The sequence below is a fragment of the Camelus bactrianus genome, chromosome 13, assembly GCF_048773025.1.
Source record: "Camelus bactrianus isolate YW-2024 breed Bactrian camel chromosome 13, ASM4877302v1, whole genome shotgun sequence".
Classification (NCBI taxonomy): domain Eukaryota; kingdom Metazoa; phylum Chordata; class Mammalia; order Artiodactyla; family Camelidae; genus Camelus; species Camelus bactrianus.
In genome coordinates, this window is record NC_133551.1 from 67,846,721 (window position 1) to 67,870,280 (window position 23,560).

General features: G+C 55.3%; 1 protein-coding gene across 7 annotated transcripts in view; it reads right to left on the bottom strand.

Annotated features, from left to right (window-relative positions):
• Positions 1–3,907: 3,907 nt before the first annotated feature.
• The window catches only part of ARHGEF10L (Rho guanine nucleotide exchange factor 10 like), a 150,777-nt gene continuing 131,124 nt past the window's right edge, over positions 3,908–23,560 (bottom strand). For 4 of the 7 annotated variants that reach the window (XM_010957461.3, XM_074377304.1, XM_074377305.1 and 1 more), the window contains 3 exons: positions 13,425–13,599; positions 6,191–6,313; positions 3,908–4,971 (listed from right to left, as the gene is read on the bottom strand). In XM_010957461.3, the coding sequence (XP_010955763.1) occupies positions 4,433–4,971; positions 6,191–6,313; positions 13,425–13,599 (837 nt within the window). In that variant the 3' untranslated portion in view covers positions 3,908–4,432. Of the gene's footprint in view, positions 4,972–6,190; positions 6,314–11,458; positions 11,574–13,424; positions 13,600–23,560 lie in introns of those variants that run through there. The other 3 variants (XR_012511433.1, XM_074377306.1, XR_012511432.1) reach the window with 3 other exon arrangements.

The following is a 23,560-nucleotide window of genomic DNA, read 5'->3' on the forward strand; positions in this document are numbered from 1 at the left end:
CCGCATCCACGCCTGTCACTCCCTGCACCCCAGCACAGGGGCCCCCAGAACCACCCAGCCCACCTCGGCCTCAGAGCCTCACCCAGGGCCCCACTCCCCTGGGCTCTTCCCCCAGATCAGTCGGTTCTTTGAATGACCTCCATGTGGCTAAATCGAAGGTCAGTTCTCAGGCCTCATCTCACTGTCTCCTTGACATTCGACATGGACAATGGCTCCCTCCTCCTTCTGAGACCCTCCGCGTGGCTTCCAGGACGCAGTGCCCTCTTAGTTTCCCCTTCAGCCCGGCCAGGGCTTCTCAGGCTCCCTGAGCGTCCCGTCCATCTCCCAGACCTCCCAACACCCGCCTTCCCTGGGCCCAGTTCTTCACGCCTCCTCCGCTCCCTCGAGATACAGCCAGGCTCACACCCGCCTCTAGCCTGGACCTCTCCCTTCAGTTCCAAACTTAAAGTCATTGTCCCTCTGCTTCTCTGCTCCAATGTCCAGTGACAACTCAAATGTAACTTGCCCCAACCCCAATTCCAGTCTTCCCCTAGAAAACCTGCCCTCCGGCAGCTATCCCCACCCCCCAGTAAACGGCAGCTCCATCCTTCCAATTGCTCGAGACAGACACCTTGGGGTCACCCTGACTCCCCTTTCCCGCCCAGCCCATCCATCAGCAAACTCTGATGGCCTCTAGCATCAGACTCCTTCCAGAATCTGACCACTGCCTCTCACCTCCACCACGCCTGTCGTGGTCCCAGCCACCAGCATCTTGCACCTGGATTAGGGTGACAGCTTCCTTGGTGGTCTCCCGGCTCCCACACTCTCCTCCATCCCTGCCCCACGCATTCTCTCAATTTAGCAGCCAAAAGTGACTGTTAGAAAACCAAAGATAGATGGTGATATTCCTCTGCTCAAAACCCTTCAATGACTTCCTAAGTAACCAAGGAAAAGGCAAAGTCCTTCCCCAATCCGATCTGGTAATGCAGGACCATCTCCCACTGTGCCCCCTCCCTCCACTGCAGCCACCCTCCTGCCTCCACACTTTGCATCTGCTGTTCCCTCTGCCTGGAATGTTCTATGGCCTCACGTCTGCTCCTCCTTTAGGTCTCTGCTCAAAATGTCACTTCCTCAGTGAGGCCTCCCCGGCCACCCTGTTTAACATCACAGCCTCCTCCCCAGTACTTTCTATGCCCCCTCCTCAGTGTCACTTCTCTCCAGGGCACAGACACCACCTGACACATTTTACTTATTGTCTGTTCCCTCTGCGCCCACCGTAGGTAGAATGGGGACAGGTGTGTGTGGTCCTTTGTTCACCACAGTCTAGCCAGCGCCCACCTGGAGATCCGGGTCCCAGCACATAGGAAGCTTTCAATATATTACGGAATGAATGGCACTCAGTTCCCACAGAAGGGATTGTTTATATCCCCTCCCTGAGACACAGAGAGGTTAAGACACTTACCAGATGTCACACAGCTAGTAAGTGGGGAAAGCACAGCTGGAACTCTGCTCTGTCTCCAAAGCTTTGCTCTTGGAGGCGGAGTCACCTGGTGGCTAAGAGTCTGACTTTGGTGGCAGACAGACCTCTGTCTTGGCCCTGATGCAGGGAAGTTAAGCAACTTCCCTGAGCCTGGGATCCCTCACCTGCAGAACGAGGCAAACAGAGCAGCCACTGCGAGAGCAGCTGTGAGGATGAAATGAGCCATGCCCCCAGAGCGCTTACGGTTATTATTACTCTGATCAATATCTGAAGCGAGCACCTCCTCTGCTATGCGCGGCACGTCCTCCGCGCGCCTCGGGAGCCGTTTCCGACGCCCCCCGTCCTCCCCCGCTCTGTTGTCGGAGACCCGGGAGATGAGCTGTTGACTGATATGATAATTTCACTACAGTAGCGGAGTCAGTCATTTTCTCAGTGACGGATTTCACGGGCCCCATCCCATCTCCCGGGTCCCCTTCAGCTGAGCGATCTGCAGGTCTCAGGATCTAACAGACACGCAGAGCTCTCAGACGCCAACTCCCGCACGAAAGGGGGGACGTCTTAAGATGAACATTCTGCCTCAGACCGTTTGGAACAAGGCAGGCTGCGACGACATAAGGAACCCTCACAAAGCTGCCACCGGAGGAACATTCAGGCGCTTTCCGTGGACTTGTTACCACCGTCCTCAGCGATTCTGCAAGGTGTCATCGTCCCCGTTTGAGATGAGGGAACCGAGGCCTGGAGGTGAAGGGATGCTTCTGGAAGACACACAGCGAGGCTTTGGCAGAACTGGACTTGATCCCGCCTGCCAGACCCTAGACTCCAGGCTTGTTCACCGTCCCATTGTCCCAAGTGGCCTCTACTAACCCATCACCATCACAGGAAAATTCTTGTCCCGCACTTGACTGATGGGATAAAGGTACCCATGAGGGCCCCACCCAGACAGGGCATTCAGTAATTCACCTGAGCAATGGAAAGAAAGACATGTACTCTATCCCATCTGTTCTCAGAGAGGAACTTCTCCCGTGAAAGGTGGGCAGGACAGTGACGAGTCTCCCTTTGATACAAAATGGGAAACTGAGGCCCGGAGAAGATGGGTTCATCTGGAATGGAGGTAGCTGGTCAGGACCAGGTTCCTCCAGACATGGCATCCCCCTCCCTCTCCCAGGGACCCAGGCTGGACCACTTGTTCTCCAGGAATAAGCCAATCCCTGCACAGGCTGCTGCTTCCCCCTAGGAGGAGGCCCTTCCCCCTTTCCCTGCAGCACCCTTGACCTCCCCCTGGCCTCGCCCACTGGCCTGATGCCTGCCCTCCCCTCCAGCCGGGCACTTCCTGGGGACAGGGACGGCCAGTGCCTTGCTCACCTCTGTGGCCCCAGTAACCAGCATGGTGCCTGAGTGCAGCAGCAGCATGAGGGGCGTGTGAAAGGAAGGAATGAGGGAATGACTCCTCCAGTGGACGAGGTCCCAGCAGGCGGTCAGGGCACGGCTGGAATGTCTTCTCCTTGGCGGCTCTTCCTCCTGGGTTCTGGGAGCTTCCCCGGAGCTGTGCAGCCGGGTCTGGTTGAGAGGTTTGCCTCCCATCTCCGTCAAGCTCAGCTTCCCTCCTCCCTGCATCCTGGTGCTGCTACAGTTAACTACGGAAGGGAGGACAGATGGGTGAGTGGACGGTGGGTGGACACACACTGGGACACATGACAGAAGTGGATGGGTGGGGATACGGAGGAAAAACTTCCCTTTTGGGTGGGGGGTTTGGGGTTTTTTCTGCAGGCAGCTCTAGAAAGCGATGAATGGAGATTGAGCCAAGGCCCCAGGCAGCCCATCCACCAGTCCCACCCCTCAGCCTGGGCTCTGCTCCCACCCCCGGGGACTCACCCCATCCTCCCTCAGACCCAGGGACCTCAGCCCCCTCCCTGCATCTCTCTGTTGCCCAGAGCAACGGCCCTGACTCCCATCCTCCACACCCCCATCTTCCACACCACGAAGCCCTGCAGCTTCATCTCCTCCCAGGCTTGCCCGGCAGGTGCCAACGCCTTTGCCTCCACACCAGTCCAGAGCCCAGCCTTCTCTTCAAAACATACTCAGAAAAGAAGTTCCCAAGAGCCCTCTCCCCAAGCAGAAGAGAACTTTCTGGGATGATGGAAACAGTCACATGCATGTTGTCCAATGCAGTCGGCACTCACCCACAGGGCTCTGCCAGCCGCACTAGAAATGTGGCTGATGGGGCTGAGCAACTGAATCTGTGATTTTATTTCATTCTAATTAATTTAAAAATTAAAGAGCTACACGTGGCCAGTGGTGACTGCACTGGACAGCACAGGTCTAGGGCCGGTTCTCGTGGTGTCTGGCCTCGATCCTTCCTGCTGCTTCCAGAACAACCCCTATCCAGTGACAGCTGCTCCATCTCTTCCGGTGTCACATCTCAAAACACAACAACCTTCAACCCAGTACTGATGTTATTCTTGCTTTTTATTCCAGCATCTCCCAGAGCTCCAATATGTACAGACTTTATTTATACACATATAATATACACCATATATACGTATTTATATATATTCACACACCAGCCCACACGCTCTCATACACTCACACGCACACGCCCTTCCAGGAGGGGCGGGCGGCCACCCCTGTGCCCCGATCGGGCCCCGACAAGAGGCATTGAGCTTGCCGGGCAGTTGTGAGGTTTTGTGTTTTTTGCTTTTAAAAAAGGCCATTTCCTCCAGAGGTGTCCTCCCTTTCCCCAAACTCAAACTACTCTCCTAAACACTGAAATTTTTTTTTTTTTTTTCTTAAAAAGGAAGAGGTTTTCCTCTGCTTCGCTCCGGTAGTACTGGAGATCCAGGCCCGTCCGCGTGGCCCGGTGCAGGTCCCTGGAGGGCGAGTCCATCCAGTGCTCCCTGGGGCCCCTGGACCGCTGGAAGGGCCCACAGCAGGCTGAGAGCTGGCATGGCTGCTGCTGTGTGGCCTAGGTGGGGGCTATAGCATCAAGGGCACCTGCCAGATGAGGAGGGCGCTGTCCGTCTCCCCACAAGGGGCCGGCTTCCCGCTCCCGCCCGGGGCGCTGCCGAAGTTGCGGTAGCCCTGTCCTCCCGAGATGATGGCCACCGAGCAGATCTCTTTGCGGTGGGCGTCGCGGGCACAGGGCCGGCTGCGCACCCAGACGTCGGGGTCGTCGGCCATCTCGTAGATGGAGCCGTCCTCCTCGCTGTGCTCCAGGGCTGAGCAGTCCGTGGGCTCCGGCTCCCGCACGGAGAGCAGGGGGCCCGGGAGGTGGGCGGTGGAGCGCAGGCGGTACTGCAGAAGGATGCCTTTCTTGCGGGTCAGCTCTCGGCCCACGTGGCTCGCGGGCACGGGCGCTGGCTCGTGAGCCTGCCCGTCCGGCTTGTCCTCCTCGGCCCGCGGCCCCTCGGCCTCCTCCTGGTCGCTCCGCAGAATATCGGGGGCCAAGATGCTGGTGGCCACAGCCAGGAAGGCCACAGGCCCACAGTGACCGTTGAGCGAGACCATGCCTTTCCCTGTAGGAAGGGGACAGAGAGAAGGGGCCCAAAGGCCCAGAGCTTTACAGGATGCATCCAACAGAGAACTTTCTGCGTTTTGCTTTGGGTTTTTGCTGGTTACTACAATCTATGCTGGAAGCTTCCCAGAAGGCCATGGGCCTGGGGAGGGCTCTCCACGCTCCAGGGCTACTTTCCTTGGAGGGGAGCCAGGAAACATGAGTGACTTTACAAACCACCTGGGAAACCTCAGTGTGAAAGCATCTGCAGCTCCCTGCCTGAACCATGCTCATGCCTCCAAGCCTTTGCCCAAACCATTGCCTTTGCCTAGAGAGCCTTTCCCAGCCACCTGATTCTACAACTCAGCCTTGAAGCCCAGCTCAGCTCCTCCACAGTGCAGCGTTCCTGCATTCACCCATGGGGAGAGGATCACTCCCGTCTCTGCACCCCACAGACTCCAGGATACCTGTCACCCTGGCTACAAGCTGCCGCCACCCGATTGTCAGCATTTGGGGGCAGGGTCTCTGCCCAGTGCATCCCTGCCACCCCAGGACTGAGCCTGGGGTGAACAAACTGACTTATGTGATAAAGTCATGAAAATGGGAAATCTTGCAATTTAGGAAGAGAGTCTTCTCTGGCAGAGAAGCTTGAGACCCACCTGGGCCTGGTCTCCCTCGGGGCTTCTCCCTCCTCTCCACTCACCCCTGCCCTCTGGCAGAAGCTAGAGGCTGCTTCACTCTCAGGGCAGAGGCAGAGAGGGGCCCAGAGCTCTGAGGTCTTCCCTGACCCCACCCTTGTTCTCCTGGACCCAAGTGCCACAGTCAGGGCAGCCCTTCCTCCAATCCACGTAAACACAGCTGCACACAGACCCCATCCCCAGGGCCCTCAGTCATTTCTGTCTCTGGAGCCTGGATACTTTGGAGCTGCTGTGGGGAGGGAGCAGAAGGGGCCCAGCAGAGCCTCTGCCACTAGTCAGGTGTCTGGGTCAGTCTTCAAACCTACTGTGCCCATTGCCAGATTAGGTAATTGAGACTCAGAGTGAAGGTGGGAGACTGTGGGGTGGGGTGAGTTTATTCCACTGAGCCACAGTGCCACCTGCGATGACAGAGGACACTGGAGAATGGATCCCCCCCACCCCCATATCAGAAGAGAGGGCAAATATCTGGACACAAGATCCACCCTTCCCTGCTTATCTGCAGCTGACTCTCCGGCCCTGTAAGACTGGCTCCTCAAGCCTCACCTGTGATCTTAGGGATGCCTTCCAGCCGAGGCACAGGCAGCAGGACAATGACACCCTGGTCGGTGCCCACCCAGAGCAGACCCTGGCAGATCAGGAGGCTGGTGACACACAGGTGCTTCTGGCCTGCAGAGAGAGAAGCCAGCATGAGCGGCACATCCTCTGGGGGGACGGCAGTGGGTCCCAGGGGCCGCCTCAAGGTGAGGAGAAGGCTCCTCTCCCAAGACAAGCAAGAAGCTGGACGGGGTTGAGATTAAGACGTGGGGCTTGGGAGGCTGGCCTGGCTGGGATCTGGCCACTGGGTCCCCCAGCTGAGCACTCCCCTGACCCAGCCTCAGTCTCCTCCTGTGTAAAGCAGGGCTGCCTTGAGGATGTAATGAGGCAATGCCACAGTGCTGGCCCATGTGAGCTCTCGATGCAGTGGCCAGGTAATCTGGCACAAAGTGGAGGCTAAGGGCTGTTCCACACCAGCAACACAACCAGCCAGCCGGGGAGTCAAGCCAGAGAGGCCTGGGAATGTGGCGGTGGAAGGTGAAGTAGACGTCGGTGCAGACGGGATGCATGGGGAGGGCTCCAGGGTGAGTTGGCAGTCTGCCGCCACCCTTGGATTCCAGCCCAGGCTTGACATCTTGGCCACATGGGCCTTGCCTCGGTGAGGGCGCAGCGCACCCTGCAGCCCCCAGGCCCAACAGTGAAACAGCCACTCAGTGCCAGGAACTGATGTCATGCTTCTGACGTCAGTCCAGACTAGTTCTTGTTCAGAGGTCCCCTGAGCTGTCTCTTCCTTCCAGCGATAACAGGGATAGTGGGGAAGGCGGGTACCTCTGCCCTTTACAGGGAGGAAGCCAGGTGTGGGCTGCACAGCACAATGGCCGAGAGCTGGGCTCTGGGGCCAGGCGCTGGGTTCAAACTCCGGCTCTGCCACTTCCTGGCTATGAGTCCTGGGGCCAGAACCTAAACCTTTCTGTGCCACGGTTCCCTCACTTGCAAAAGGCGGCAATGTTGATACTTCACAGCTTTGCCCTGAGGATTAAATGAGCCACTGATCATAAACCACGTAGCCCAGTGCCTGGCACATGTCACACACAGGTAGGTGCTGTCTGCCACTGTCACTGTTGTTCTATTGCCAACAATTCCAGTCAATGGGAATGGGCTGAGGGAGGGGCTGGGAGCCCACTCCTGCCCTTTCAAAGAGCTGTCTCGCTTCTGGTCTGAATTCTTCGGCCCCCTGAGAGGCTTATTCTCCCCCAAAGGAAATTCCAATTCATGTCACGTGACATGTGAAATGATGCTTAGAACAGCAGTTCGCAAGCTAGGCATGCGTCAGCGCCACCAGGATTGCTCACAACTGAGGGGCCAACCCCAGAAGGGAGGCCCCAAACTACATCTCTAGCAAGTTCCCAAGTGACACGCATGCTGCTGGTCCAGGGACCGCACTTTGAGAAATATTGCTTTGCAGTTTCCAGGGCACTCGTACACCTGCTCCAGCCTAACGGAAGCTGCGCAACAGCTGAGAGTTGTGCAGGACCCTGATGCTGTGCCCATTTTCCAGATGGGGAAATTAAGGTCCAAAGAGATCACCCAGCTGATGAGTACAGAGGAAGGAGTAGAGCCCAGGTCCGCCACTTATTACAGTTCAGTACTCTGACTGCCTCTCTAGTCTGGAGCAAGTTACTTGAGCTCCATACCTGTAGGTATATGGGCTTCCTCTCGGAGCAAACAGTCTCAGAGCAGCATGGTGTGGCTCCACAGTCACTCCAGAAAGAGGGTTACTGTCTCGGGGTTCACAAAGCATCCTCTAACGCACTGTGCTATACCATCACCCATTCACTCGCACCCTGGGACGTCCCCCGGACCTACTGTGTGCGGGACGCTGCACTCGGTGCTGGAGGCACAACGGGAACCACACACACAAAGTTCTGCTTTTGAGGAAACTCTAGAACTTTCTACAATCATGAAAATGCTCCCTACCATGCTGTCCAATTTGGTAGCCATTAGCCACCTGAAATGTGGCTAGTGGGACTGAATGTGTCATTTAATTTCACTTTCATTTTAACGGTAGCTACTGTATTAATGCAGCCCTGGGAAGGGAAAGAGGAAATGGAAACATACACCAGGAATATAAATACGAGGCAGAGGATTCAAACAGGGCGATGAGGCAGAGAGTGGGTGGAGGATTCCTGATTGTGTGCCTTGCTCTACTTCCTGGGAGGATGGGGAGGCAGGTGTGAGGAGGCGAGATCAGATGACAAGGAGGAGGCAGCCACGCCAAGACCTAAGCGAAAGCCCTGGAGGCAGCATGTGCAAGGGCCCTGTGAGAAGAATGAGCTAGCAAGTCTGAGGAGGAGGACAGAAGCCAGTGCAGCTCAGGGAAGAGGGCCCTGCGAGATAAGAGATGACTGGGGGGAGGAGGGTCAGAGAGTGGGCGGCTGGGGCAGGGAGGGTGCTGCTCATTCCCAGCCTGATGAGAAGCCACTGGCAGATCTAAGTAGGGGAGTGACACACCTTGATTTTAGAGGAGCGTTTTAGCTGAAATGTAATGGAGGCGGGGGTAGAGGGAATGGGGCAAGGAGACCCAGGAGACAGAGATAGTGGCGTCTGAGATGTGGTGGTGGCAGGGAGATGGTGAGAAACCAACACGTTAGGCTGTTTCACAAACAGCATCTGGGTATCACAGAGCTGGGGCTCCCCACACCTGCATCAATTCAGACAGCGTAGGCTCCCTAGGAAGCCTCCAGTCCAGCGGTGGGTGCTCCCAGCCCTCGTGAAATCAGAAAGTGCGGGAGGCTCTGGCTCTGAGCTCCCTCCCATCACCCCCCCACCCCATGCTCTCTCCTTGCCTCTGGTCACCATCTGCAATTCCTCAACTTTTCCCTTCCTTCACTGTTTGCTTCCCCAAGTGTAAGCTTCCTGAGGGCAGCAGCTCATCTGTGTACTCAAAGATGATTCCCCAGGTCGTGGCTGAATACCCTGGCTCATGGGAGACAGTCAGAAAGTACCTGTGAGCTGAGATACAGTGGTCACCAGCAGGGAGTGGGAAGGGGGAGGGGCACGACAGGTGGAGGGAATTAAGAGGCACAAACTATTATGTCTAAATAAGCTACAAGGATATATTGTACAGAACAAGGAATAGAGCCAATATTTCATTGTAACTATAAAGGGAACGTAACCTTTAAAAATTGTGAAACATTGTGTTGTACACCTGAAACTTATATAATATTGTAAATCAAATATACCTCAGTACATTTGTTTAAAAAGTACCTGTGAGTAAATGAGTGAATGAGAGAATGAATCAATGAATGAAAGCAGAGAAGTGAGTGAGGACGTGGGTGATGATGTCAGTTACCAGCTGCGTGAACTGACAAGCCACTTTCTCTACTGATCAGTGAGTATTGTAAACATCCCCTGCTTGGTTTTATGACTGAGCAAGTAATATGATTATTAGAAATAGTATATACACACACAAGACACATAAATACACATACACACACAGAGTATAATATACACACACAGCTGAGCACAGCTCTTAGCCCATAGTAAACAATCAATAAATGGAGGCTATTAGGACAATGTTTGTGATTATTAAAAGGACCGAGACTCAAACGTCTTTAAGATCAGCTCCACCAGAGCCATAAACCCACAAAAACAATAAAGCCAAGAGGGCGAAGCAGCAAATTTTTCATCTCACATGCTTCACCTCCTCTTCCAAGGCGCCGTGGGGCCTGAGAACCATTCCCTGATGCCCCTGCCTCCCCACGGCCCCCAGCGGACAGCAGAACCCTGGCAGAGGAAAGGTGGGCAGCGAGAAACCGAAAAGAGATGCCGGAATTGAGAAATGGCTTCATCTGCAGACCTCATTCCAGGGTCCTTCCTCCTCCCACTCTGCCTCGAGGAAAAGAGCGAGGCACTTCACAAACAGTCCGAAAGAAAAAAAAAAAAGTCTAATGGTGTATAAATATTTTATCACAGAGACTTTAATGCAGCAGTGTTCAACTCACCCAAGCCATCTATCTGGAGATATACAACTTTAAAAAGCTCCGGCTCTCGGAGAACATTTTATTAATGACCTGTCTAGTTAAAGAGGAGAAGGGAGTTTAGGTTCCAAAATGCATTAATACCAGTCGGGGACGCGAGTGGAGGAAAGGGGTCAGGGGAAGGAAGCGTGATGAATTTTTAACACGCCCTTAAGAAAAAAAGTCTACACTTAGAGGAGGAACAAATTTATTACTAATTACACAATTATTTCATTTGCTGGTGTGGAGGAAGAAAAAACACCTAAAATCCTTTTTAAAAGATCTCTAATAAAGAATTTAAGAATCCTGCTCTGTTGCTCTTCCGCCAGGGCACCGGGGGGGGGGGTGGACTTGAAGCCTCCCTCCACCTGGGGCTGGCTCTTGGGTCCAGGGCGTCCCGGTCCTGCAGGTCCCCGGATTCCCCAGTGTTGCATGTTGGGAAAGGTCAGGCCCGAGGGAAGGAGGCCCAAGGCTGTAACTCCTGGGGACCTGCAGGAAGCTCTCACCCAGGAACCCCAGCCTCTGCTCCGACATGTCAAGGATCCAGCCCCAGAGAGGTCAGCTTCTGTCTGCTCCGATGGCGCTGATGTGGTGGGAGGGCCACTGACCTGGGGTTGGGGGGTTAGCAAGGAGCCCCATGGGAGACACGTGGCTGACGGGGGCCAGTGCATTGAGGGGCAGGGGTGGCCATGAAGATGACGATGGTGGACGACACCATCACGCACTGAGACTTACTCAAGCCGGGGACCACGGGGGGCTTTCCTCAGGTAAGGCCCACACCTGCCCTGAGAGGTGGCGGTGGAAGATGGGTCACAGAGCTGGAAGGCAGCAGAGCCAGGGTGGCAGCAGGGCCTGTTCGACTCCAGGCTCTGGTCTGCCCTACCAGCTCCGACTCAGATCTCGGGCCCTCATTGTAGAGATGGGGGAACAGAGGCGGGGGAAGGAGGACGCTGCCTGGAAAGTCTGTGAGAGAGCTGTGATTTGGGTCCTGGCTCTGGCCTCCTTAGCAGAGTGACCTTAAGCCAGACCCTGAACCTCCTGAGTTTACCTGCTCTGAAAAAATCCTCGTGATAATTAAGAATGTCCTTTCCTCTTTAAAGGGTAACTGCAGAGAACAAGTCAGCCAGTGGACGTGAGAACGCGTCTTAAACCCACAGTGAGCCGGTGGGAGCTGCTGGTTCTCCACCTGCCGTTGGCTGGCTCTGTCAGCAAACCCTGCCTCCGACCGCCTGATAAACTTGATTCTTTCTCTACTCACCTCTATCCCCACAGACGGATTGAGAAGATGAAAAAGGCCCATAAGGTTTTCCATTTTTTCCAGTGTTTCAATAACTTGAAATAATTTAGCTATCAGCATAAATGTGGAAATATTTCTGTGATACAGAGAAATTTTTACTGTAGTTAAAATAGATTTACCTCATATAATGGCTAAATACTATGAGAGACAATGAAACTGAAGTGAAAAATAAAGGAGAGAGGGAGGGAGGGAGGATCCACAACACAGGCCCCCCCCAGCCCCTCCCCACGCCGCAGGGAGCATGTTAAGAAGGCCCCTCACACACGCCCCAGGCCTAGCCAAGGCATCTTCCCGTGCCTGGTGGCATTTACATCGAGCCAGGAACCACCTCCTGTCCCACAGAGAGACCAGAGGCTCCAGGAGGCAAAGACACCTGCCAGAGACCCCCGAGGGGCTGAGCCAGGACTCCAGCCACCTCTGAAATCCTCTTTTCCCCTATTACATGCAGTGGGACTCCCAACTGAGTCTGACCTGATGTGACTCCCTGCCCTGCGTCTTGCCCACTGTGTGACCACGGGCAAGCCACTCTGCCGGACAAACCTCAGTGTCTGCATCTGTAAAATGGGGACAGTGAGATCCTGTACGTAAAGCCCTTGGGGCCCAGCTTGCTGTACAGCGCGTGGCAGGGTGGCAGCTACTAGACACCATCGCTGCTACTGCTGATTCTGTTCATAACCATCCCCCACTGTGGCCACCAGTCCAGACTCAAGGACTGGCTGGTTGTGACCAGTCGGGAAGAAGCCAGAGCCCAGATCTCTGGGTGCCCCACGTAGAGTTAGGGACCAGGTCTCTGGGGTAAGGGCCCCATGGCCTCTGAAGTGCTGGCTAACGTTCCTGCCCTTGGCCATGGCCCAGCCTCACAAGACAGGGAGATCAGACCCCTGGCTCAGCACATGGCTGCCTCCAGCCTCTGCCCCGGCCCACCTGTGGAGTCCTGTGACAATCGGCTCCAGGCCCAGTGAGTCACACCTGCTCTGTTTCCTTGGCCCTGGGGCCCTTTGGCTCCCCCAGCTGCTGCCCCCAGCCCTGTCTGCTGGGCTTGGACAGGACAGAGTCTGCATCCTCCCAGACCAGCCCTGCGTGAGTCTGTCTGGTGGCAGCTGGGCCAAGCGGGGAGGCAAGTCGATGTCTGCTGGCCCTGAGGGCTGCTCTAAAGCCGGCCGTGCTCCCAGAACGTGTCTGCCCTGGCTCTCTACAGCCCAGCCCAGCCTGCAGGGATGTTGGCAGCATCTCAGGCAGCAGATGGTAAGGGAGATGCCGGGAGCCAATTCCACCCAAGCCTCAGGCAGATACCAGGTGGGGGCAGGGTGCTAGGTGAGCTCAGATCTTAATCCTCTCCACTGCGCCTCCAGACGTCTCTGCAGGCGGAAACATGGCCCCGCGGCAGTGACGTCCAAGGCCTTTGACCACCCTTTGTCCCCAAAGCCTGACTGGCAAACCAAGAGGGACACTGCCTTTGTTTAAAAAACTTCTAAGGAAAGACGCCCTTGGTTGGCCTTCTCTCTTTCCCTTTGCCTTATTCTGAAGATGATTTGCAGCAGAATGGGGTTTTGGGTCAACCTGAGGAGTGACAGGTGTAGACAGGCCTGGGTTTCTGCCCAGCATGGCTTTTTAGCAGCCTCCAGGCTTGAGGGAGTCCACTGAGCTCGGAGCCCGACTTCCCACGAACCCCAGCCGGCTGTGCTGCGGAGAGAGAGCACACGCGGCGACAGCCAGAAGGGCTTGGGAAGGACAGGCCCGGGTTCCAGTCCCCAGCCCGCTGCTTCCCCTCGCAGAGGCCCAGTGTTCAAGGCTGACCAAGGGCTGCCCCGAGATGGGGTTTGTGAGATGGGCCGGCCGGGCCGTGCTAGATGCTCCACGAGTGTCGGCTCCCTCCCTCCCCAACAGCCCGGGACAGCAGGGCATGGTGCCCCCGCAGCAGCCTCACCGGGCAGCAGGAAGGTGGTCCTGGTGGCGATGTTGATCTCCTGCAGGTGCTCCAGCGTCTCCGTGTGGAAGAGGCGGATGGAGGAGCCAGAGGAGAAGGCCATCCAGACGCCGCTGCCCGCCTTCACCATGTGCATCACGCTCACGGCCTCGTCCTGGTGCGCCTCGAAGCTTTGCTGCGGCACAGAGAGGGGGCTGTCAGTGCTGGGCCGGGCCGGCCGAGCCCATGGGGGCCAAGCTACCCTGGCTGCTTCCTGAACCCGAGGAACGGCTGGCAGACACCTCAGACGCCCGGCAGTGCGTGTGCGTGAACATTTAACAACCGCTGGGGGAATCCCGGTGTGTTGTGTCTGCCAATTCCCGTGGTGTAAAAACTTCTAAACCCAGCTCAAGCTACCTATATGACAGTGCTGAATGAAGAGCCAAGACAGACAAGGGCACGCTCGGGAGTTGAGAGGACCAGGCTCTGGCACGACACCGTGATGCAAGGGAGAGACAGAGCTGAAAGCCTATGGAAGACGAAGCGGCAGCGTTCGCATATTATCTAAATGTTCAAAGGCACAAGGGTAGCGTGGGAGAGGAGAGGTGGGCGAGACCGCATCTTCACAGCAGGGAGGCAGCTCACAGTGTCCAAAAACTGATGAGTCCAGAAACAGCAGAGCAGATAATCAGAGTCACAAGGGAGGTGCCCGGTGGCTTAAAATCAGAACAGGTGAAAGTATTTTCTTCCAGGAAGCAGGACTGGAGAAGGGGAGAGGAACCAGCCTTTCTGGATAAACCACTGCATGCTATTTGATTTTTTTTTATGGGTATATATATAATTTTGATCTTGAAAAAAAAAACACTCTTACAAAGTGAGGAGATAAACAACAGGTTTCCCATCTACCTCATGAGACAGTCTAGGTTCCTTATCTCAGCATTCCAGGCCCCGGCTCTGCCCCAACTCCCGCCTTTCCAGGCAGGCTCCCTACACTCAGGCCAACTGAAGCCGGGCCTGAAGGATGCTCCTGACACACTATGCGGCCATACCCTTGCCCCTGCGATGGCCTGCCTGCAACACGCATCACCCAATGCCCCCCTGGGAGCAGCTTTTCCACAGCTGAAGACTTGGCTTCCAGGAAGCCTGCCCCAGCTGCCCGTGCACCAGCCACTCCCTTCTGTTTGCCACACTGCAGCCTGGCAAAGTCTACTCCACTCTGGCCCTGCTCAGCTCTGGCCCTGCTCAGCTGCCTCCCACACTGGACTATGAGCTCCGAGGACAGACACAGCCTCCAGCCCTTCAGCATCCCCCATGCTCAGCACAGGGCCCAGCACACAGACAAATCGAGCCAAAGAGCGGAAGGATGGATGCTTGAATTCCAGCTACAACTTTGAGTTGTTACTCAAACAGAGGCAACTCCAGCACGTCAAACTAGACAGATGCCCCACCTGGGGACAATCAGATACCTCTGGTGTGTCCACCTTGTGGGCTGCCCTACACCTGTTCAAAATCATGTTTACAGAGACTGTGTGATGAACATAGAAAAACGTGCATGTTATCACTGTAAATGCAAAAAGAAACAAAAATAAAAGGCCACATCCCAAACTGGAGGAAGGGGAGGGGCAGGAGAGGCAGGCCTCCACTGAGGATCATTCTCGCATGGTGCCTGGTGGCTGTCCTCCTTTCCAGTTTTCTTTTTTCGAACAAAGAGTAACAGACCTTGGGTACAAGCCCAAGACTGCAGGAGACGTTCGAGAGAACACGTATGCGGAATCCAGACCTGCTGTTAAATCTCATTTCCTCAATTACTTCACGGGTCTGGGCCTCAGTTTCCCTCTTTGTAGGTAGAGGCTGTCCTGAAGACTACAAGGATCTGGGTGAGGGAGAGCTTAGCACAAACCCAGCTCCTAATATGGCCTGATTCGTTCAACAGATGTTCTTGAGTCCCTACTATGTGCCTGGCATGGGTCTAGGTCCTGGGAATATAGTGATGAACAAGATAACAAAGTGGCCCACACAGTTAAAACAAATAAATTTGAGTCCCAATAACGAGGACCACTGCATAGAAAAAATACTGGGAGCCATTAAGATTGGGTGGCCAGGGAAAGCCTCTCTAAGAGGTAGCATTTGTCAGAGACATTAAAAATGTGAAGGAATGGACCTTGGGATATGGGGTAGCGGGGTAGGGGAGCATTCCAGGCAACGAGCACACCAAGTGCAAAGGTCCTGGGGCAGGAATGAACTTGCTGTGTTTGAGAAACAGAAAGGCAGTCAGTGATGGGGAACGGGGTGGCACAACAGGGGTGGGAGAGGTGGCCAGGGCCCAGATCACACCAGAGAGCCTTGAAGTCCATGGTGAAGAGTTTATATTGTATTCAAGTGCAGGAGGGGGCTGAGTGGAGAATTCTGGGCCTTGCATGGGCTTAGCAAGTAAGCAGTGGCAATAAAGGGACCCGGTTTCTTTTCCTGCAGTCTCTCCAGCCCTGGCTTCGGCCTCGGCCTCCCACTTCATCCTGGCTCAAATTACCAGATGTATCCCACTGAAATAAAGCAGCTGGAGGCAGGGGGTCTCTATGGGAAGCCAAGCCAATGAACTCAGTGTTCATTTCCCAACAGGATGCGGGGCCCAGGAGGGCCAGATAGTGAGATGGCTGAGGAAATCGCTTTTTCTAAGCCCATCCCTGAGGGCTGAGCTCTGCGGCCCAGGTGGGGTGGCCTGACGGGCTGAGGGGAACAGTAGAGTCAAGGATCCCAGAAGAGGAGCTCAAAGAGGGTCTCGTATCAGGCTGGGCACACTCAGAGGGCTGAGAGCTATTTCCTCCCTCAGACTAGGGACTCCAACTAGGGCCTCCTGTGGGTGTGTCCTGCTGGCACTGTGGGTTCCTCTTTCCTCAGTACCCCTCCCCTTCCCCCATGAAAGCCTGAGGAGCTGGAGACTCAGCCAGGGAGCCCCTGGGATTTGGGGGGAGGCCCGGCCCCCTCACAGCCTCCACAAAGCCAGGCTTGATCCATGTAGCGCAGGGCGAGGGTCAGAATTTCCACTTATCCGGTCTTCCACAGACCCAGCTTAGCATTTGCAAGCACTGGATTGCAGTTCTCTTTTCTCGAGAGGAGTTCTCATTCGAGGACACACTTAAGGGGCGAGGGGAGGCAGGCAGTCAGTTTCCTGAACCAGCCTACACAGGAGACAGCATCCCTGAAGGCCCAGAGCCAGGCAGAGCACGTGTTTCAAACAGGACACCCCTGAGGAGCATGGATGGGAAAGCCCAGCTGAGGACCCACCAGCCTCAATCACAGATGAGACACTAAGGTGGGATCCGAATCCTGCAGGGCCCACCGTCAACAAGCAGACTGATGAACGGCTGGGGTAGTGGGATGGAAGGGGCACCAACATGCTCTGCCTGCAGACTTTTCAAAAAAAAAACAGCGTGCACATACTTGCACACAAATGCACAAACACATACACATGCCACACACACCAGCAGGAAGGCGTGTGCATGCTCACATGCATGCAGCAAGGCAGGCAAGACTCCTGCCTGGCTTCAGAGGGAAGGTCAGGAGCATTTCCTGACCAAAAAAGCCAAACCACGCTGAAACCGAGAGGCCGGGCCCATGGAAAGCTGCACCTGAATTTGCAGCCAGTCAGCCCTGTGTGCTGCTGTCAAAATCTAATTAAAAGAGAAGTCAGCAGCGGAAATCCAGGCTCATTTCTCCAGAGGCATAACAAGGCTGTCTCCAGGCCCAAGGGGCTTTGCCCAAGGCCTGTGCAAACCCGCCAGGCCCAGTGGTGAGGCGGGTGGGGAGAGGGCAGGGACCAGTATGAGCAAGGGCAGCTCCAGGCCCCGCCTCTCACTCCTCATTATCTCCAGGCTCCCCAGGACCCCTCCCCACGCCAGGAGCCTACTGGTGGAAGCCAGGTCCTAGGCACCCTGGCTGGGCCCTCCAGGCATGCCTGGCAGGAGCAGGTGGCATGCTGGCATTGTGGGTCCCCGAGGGGGCTGAGGGAGCTGGGCACGGCACCCCTGGGTGGGAGAAGGCGGCAGGGAGGCCCAGCCCTGGCTGTCACCGGGCTCACTGCGGACAAGCGTGCATCTCATTTTGTTTTCCAAACATGGGGTGTTCACTTGCCCAGAGAGAAACTCAGAATTCACTGCACAGGAAGGCAGTCTGCTCATCAAACTTTCCCTTCCTCCCAACCAGGGCCAGTGCCCAACTGGAACCCCAATTCCAGGCCATGGCTCCCCATTTCTCCCCCCGGACCCCTTCTCTAATCCCTGGCCAGGTCTTGGGGGCCCAGGAGTGAGGGACCACTGTATCATCTAAGAGGCCTCTATCCCCTTGTCCCTGAAGAAGGCCCCCTGCCCAACTGCACAACCTGCCCAGTCACGCCCCTCCTCTGGGCTCCAGAAGACCCCGTGCTTCCTGCCTACTCGGCCCCTACACGGTCCAGGCACAGCTACTCACTCGCTGCTTACCCTGCACCGTGAACTGCTCTGTTAGGATAATATTCTGGAAAAGAGGTCTGCAAACAATGGCCCTCCGGCTACATCAGCCTGCCTGTTCAGTGTAAATCAAGTTTTATTGGAACATGGTCACACCCACATAGAAAAGAACCCATTCAAGTAGGTCGGGAACTCATCACTCTTGACTACACACCCTTGGTCCTTGTTTAAGGACAAAAGGATCCACAAAGAAATCCTGAACTTTACTTCGTACACTTGATGGTGGTGGTGTTGGTGGTGGCGGTGGCAGCACCAGCACTGTGATTCTACAACAGTGTGTGACGGAAGTATACTGCTGTTATTAGGAACCGTCAAGGGCAGAGTGAGAGAAGGTTAGGATAGAGTTCTATGACCTTGGATTTGAATTAGAGGTATCAGTATGAACCTGAGATTTTTTTTTTCCTGGTTCTGTCCACTGGAAGTGTCTGAAAGCAGTGACACCCGAGCAGTAATGAGCACACCACATCTTGATTTCTAAACACCATTCCCCACGAAATGAGCCAGCTGGGGCACCCTGGAGAAATGGCTGATTAGGGCAGGGGAAGTCCCAGATGAGCCTAGAACCTGTCCCGAGGCAGCAAAGCAAGGAAGTGCTCAAAGAAAGATGGGGAAGTGTCCAAAGGATCCAGGAGCCAGCACAAAGGGGCTCCTGTTGGCCAAATCTGAGGCAATTTGCGCATCAAAAATAATAATGGTGGTCCTAGACTACAGCACACTGGATTTTAAAAATAATCTATGAATTTGGAGCAGCAGTAAAGCAGGGGGATTCAGTGGGAGGAAGCAAACTCCTCTTTAAATAAAGTTTGTAGTGAAAATTTGCTGAGGGACAGGATATTCACCCATTTCTCCCAGAAACACCCGCAGTAATTACAAAGGGAAACTGGTACTTTTACCATGGGGGGCCTGGCAGACCCCACCTTGACCAAGTGACCCAGGATGGGGCCAGCCTGCATGACCTGCCTCCCCAGTGATGCGACAGGAAAGCACGGCTTCCCTACACAGAATCTGGCCAAACACTCGAACCCCATCAGGAGGATACAATGGGGAAATTCCAGATCGTGGGACCTTTGACAAGACACTGCCGTGAACTTCTCAAAAAAGTCAGTATCATGGAGACAAAAAAAAAAAAAAAAAAAAAAGAGGGGGAGGAGTTATTCTAGGTTAAAAGGAGACAAAAGAAATGTAAGAACTAAACGCAACATGTGATCCCAGATGAACGCCAGAGGTGGCGAGGGGGAGCAGCTATGAAAGATACTTTGGGGACAACCGGGAAAACGTGCACGTGGACAGTATACTGATTCCTGGGTGTGACAATGCCACTGAAGTCACGGAAGACAGCCAGGCTGAAGTATTTAGGTGTGAAGCGTAATGATGTCTGCAACTGGCTTTTAGATGATTTAGCCCCAAAAGGTGTGTATGTCTAATTTGGCGGGGGGTGGGGGGGGAGTTACAGTAAAATGTTAACAGTTGGTTTATTAGGTAAAGAATATGTGTGTTCACTGTACTATTCTTTCAACTAACCTGTAGCTTGAAATATTTTAAATTGAAAAATTGGGGGGAGGAAGGGAAGGTACAGCTCAGTGGTAGAGCACATGCTTAGCATTCACAAGGTCTTGGGTTCAAACCCAGAATCTCCATTAAAATAAATAAATAAATAACCTAATTACCTCCCCTAATAAATTAATTAATTAAAACTATTTTTTAAAAGTTGAGAGGGAGAGATAAAGTTACTAAAAAAATAAAATTAAATTTAAAAAGCTAGCAGCTGGAGGGAGGGCCTGGGCCTGCCTCGCAGCTCGTATCTGGTGGGGTGACTGGGTCTCCTCTCCCATCTGTCGATGTGGATGGATAGATGGAGAACGCACATTACAGGCTCTGGGAGGTTCAGTGGGCAGCACCCCGTGAGGGCGCCGGGCACGCTGGCTGCGGTCAGGAGCTGGTCAGGGGAGTGGGGAGAAAACCAGGCGCCCCGCAGGCGCCCAGGAGCCGTGTCCGCTTCGCCCTCTCCCACAGCCTCACAGCTGCCCCGCTGCAGACGTCTGCTTGGAGGGCTTCAGGTGAGTGATGCTGCCCCAAATAGCGCTGACACAGCCCAACCTCCAGCCCTACAATATTTATGTGCCTCCAGGTGACGCTTCTGTGCCTGGTTTCCATAAATTCCCAGGGTGAGCGGCTCAGCACTCAAAGTCATTTGAGCCGAGATGACACCAAGGAACCAGGAAGGGATGCTGCAGCTTTCGGGGCTGGGAGCTGCTGAGGAAAGGGCAGGAGGCTGGCAGAGAGACTGACTGCCTGCGGGGCGCCTACTGTGTACCAGGCCTTGCCCACGCAGGGCGCAATATTTCATCGTCCCAGAGGCCTTCATGAAAGAAGAGGGAAAGAGCCCAGAAGGGGCAGTGAGAGCCCAGGAGCCAGCCAGGGGACCGGCTGAGGATGGAGACCCAGAGGTCACACCCCAAGCAGTTGCCGTGGGCAGGCAGAGGCGGTCTTTCAAAGGCAATTAGCACACAACTCTCTTCCCTGATCTAGCTTATTCTTAGCAACATTTCACAGCTGAGGAAACAAACTGAGAGGCTGGGTGCAGTTCACAGAGTCAGGGTGCCTGGAAAATGGGGGGAAAGCCCACATTCAAACCTAGGGTGACCCATTCACCCCGGTTTGCCCAGAGAGGCCCCAGTTGTAGCACTGGAAGTCCAACTCCTTGTCTGAGCAAACCAGGACAGGTGGTCACCCTACCAGGACTCCAAAGCCTACACCTGACCTCCCAGCCATGGACAGGCACCTCTATGTGGGCTCCGTCCAATGCTCATCACTCTGCCTTCAGAATCTGACCTGATCAAGGCCAAGGGAGGCTCCACCTCTTACCAGCAAGTCAGTGAGCATCTCTGGGTCTCAGTTTACTCATCTGTAAAGTGGGGGCGAGGCCATTCCTGTCTAACAAGAGACTTCATTGGGTATTGGGCTTTCCTGGTTCAGGGACACCTCGGGAACCCAGAAGAGACAGAGGGATGGACATCTCTGTCAGCTCCCAGACTGACAGCCAATCCCAAACTTGTCTTCAACAACCCATTTTGGAATTGACTGTGCAAAATTTGGTGTTTGGTGCATTTTTCTAGAAAGATGGTTAACAGGTTTTGCCATCACCTCAAAAGAGTCTGCAAACCACTCTTGGCCCCCCAAAGTTAAAAGTTCCCACACTACAGCCTACTTATCACTAGGCACATAAGGAGGTAGGCAAAGACCCCGCTGCCGCCCCAACCACACCCAGAGCAAGGGCCACAGAAAGCGGCTCTGCGGGGAGGGCGCTCCTGCAGCGACCACGCTGACATTTTGCCTTTAAAAACAAAACTAAACTGAAATCCACCTGTGCATCTGGCTGCTCGGGAAGAAGTGAATATAAAAAGCAGCGCAAAGCGTGGGCTACTGAGACTCTCCTCATTAGTCCTATTTAACTTCCCTTTGTTTTTTTCAGTTATGCAAGCCAGCGCACACAGCATGGACACCTGAGGAGGGAGCCACCGGCCACCTGAGGCCACAAAGCACCTTGGCTGTGAGTCTGCTCCGGCCCTGCCCGTACCAGCAGGTGCCAGGCTGAGCCAGGGCCTGCCTGATGTCTGCCGCTGCCCAGGCTCCGCAGGGATCCCAGTGAAGACCAAGCGGTAAAGCCCGGCACGTGTAGTCCTGGCACCTGCGCGCACCTGGGCCGCGCTCACCGCAGCTCAGCTCAACCCACGGACTCCCTGCAACCCTCACCAGGAGGCGGGACCTCAGAGCCTCTGGTCAGATGAGGAAAAGGAGACTCGAAGGGAGTGACCTATCCTGGAAGTAGCGGGGTCGCACTCGGGTGCCTGGCTCACCTCCTACGTGACATCACTGTGGCCAGAGGTTACCTGGTCACCTGTTTCCTGCTTGCGAGAGGTGTCGAGGCCATGGGCTCAGGACCAGACTATCAGGGCCCAGGGCCCAGCTCCACCAGTTCTTGCCTCAGTTTCCTCAACTTTAAAAGGGGAGTGATGAGGTGTGGCACAGTTACATGCACCAGCCTCTAGGTGAGTCCCAGTAAGCGTTAACTCACTGGGGACGTGGGGATGGGGGGTCTCTGTCAACCCCATGACCCCCTCACCACACCCACAACAGGGGCAGGTCCATGAGGGTGGGGGCCACCGTTGGAGCCCAGGGCCCAGCACACAAACTGGAGCCGCAGCCAGTGCCTGCCCCTGAGCCAGGGGGCTGGAAGCACAGAGGAGAGGCAGCCTGGGTGGTTCTGATGCTGGGTCAGGTGTGAGGGGAGCTTTGTTCTAGAAAGATCCTTCAGCAGCCAGACCTCAGAAAAGGTTTCCAGGCACCCAGCGGAGTGGCTCTGCTTTGCTTCCCAGCTCCATTGAACCTGCAGCCCTGCCTGAGGGAGCTGAGTCCAGGCCCCTCCCCCAGCTCTCCGCAGCACCCACCCCTTCCCAGGGCATCTACTCAGCACCCAAGGGACCGGCTTAACCAGAGGGGCCCTCCCACCCCATGACAGCCGAGACTCCAGATTCCCCTTGGGCTCAGCGGCGGCGGTGAGCAGGTTCCAAGGTGGCTGCGCTGCCCTCCCGCTCAGGACGCAAGTGAGAGGCACATGGGCCACATGTCAGACCAGGCGTAGGACCACACTCAAGACCACTCGGGAGCTGTGGCAGCCACGTCAGAGGTCAGGCTCTGCTGTGATCAAGACAAAGCCGGGGCTCGTCTGACCACCATCAGAGCCCGCTCAGACCAGGCAGCAGGGGCCACCAGAAATGCCCTCAGAAGGTTCCCAACGGGCAGACCCTCCCCAAGCCCGGCCACCTGGCTCACGATGGCCATCACATAACCACCTGCATGCACCTCAGGCGCCAGGCTCTGGCCTAATCCTCCCCCAGCAGGATCCCGGCCTCCACTGTGTTAAGGCCCAGCCCAGGGCCTGGCACTCCGTGGGTCCGTCCGTGGCTCTCTGTGTCTCTGCCAAATTCCCGGGGATTGAACAGCTATTCCTATGGTGCCTGTCCTCCCTCAACCCTGCAGCAGGGCTCAGAAGGGAGAGTAGCCATGGGGGGCAGGGAGGGGACATGGACGAGCTACATGTGGGGAGGACAGACTCTGGTAGCTGGAGAGGCTGGGGGCCAGGGGTTCAAGAGGTGCCAGCTGCCACTGTCAGCCCCGGGTCTACTCTCTCTCTATGGTCCCCTCCCATCGGTCTCCCTCTCCTCCGCCATGGCTTCACAGAACCTGCTCCCTAAGCCAACAGTTTCAAACTTTTTTTTTAAAACCATGAAACCCTTTCATCAACCTCAATCTTCCAGGATGGGGAAAAGACCAAACGCTGGAGACAGGAAAAGCCTGAGCTCTTCTGAGTGAGCAGAGAGTGGGCCTGGAGTCCAGCTCCTTACTCATCCTGAGTCCCACAAGATGTCCCCTGGGATACATTCTCACAACCCCCAGACCCCAGAGCAGGGAGGTAACCGTGGCCCTGAGCCACTCCTGACCTCTCGGTGCCCCCACATTGCATTCTTCAGAAGCTTCCTGAAAGGAAGTCCTTCTGAACATCTAACCTCCATTCTTTCTGCTGCTAGAAAACACTCACCCTCCTTTGGAATTTGTTACCGTTGGAGCCTCCTAGGAAGTCTCCATAATCTTTAA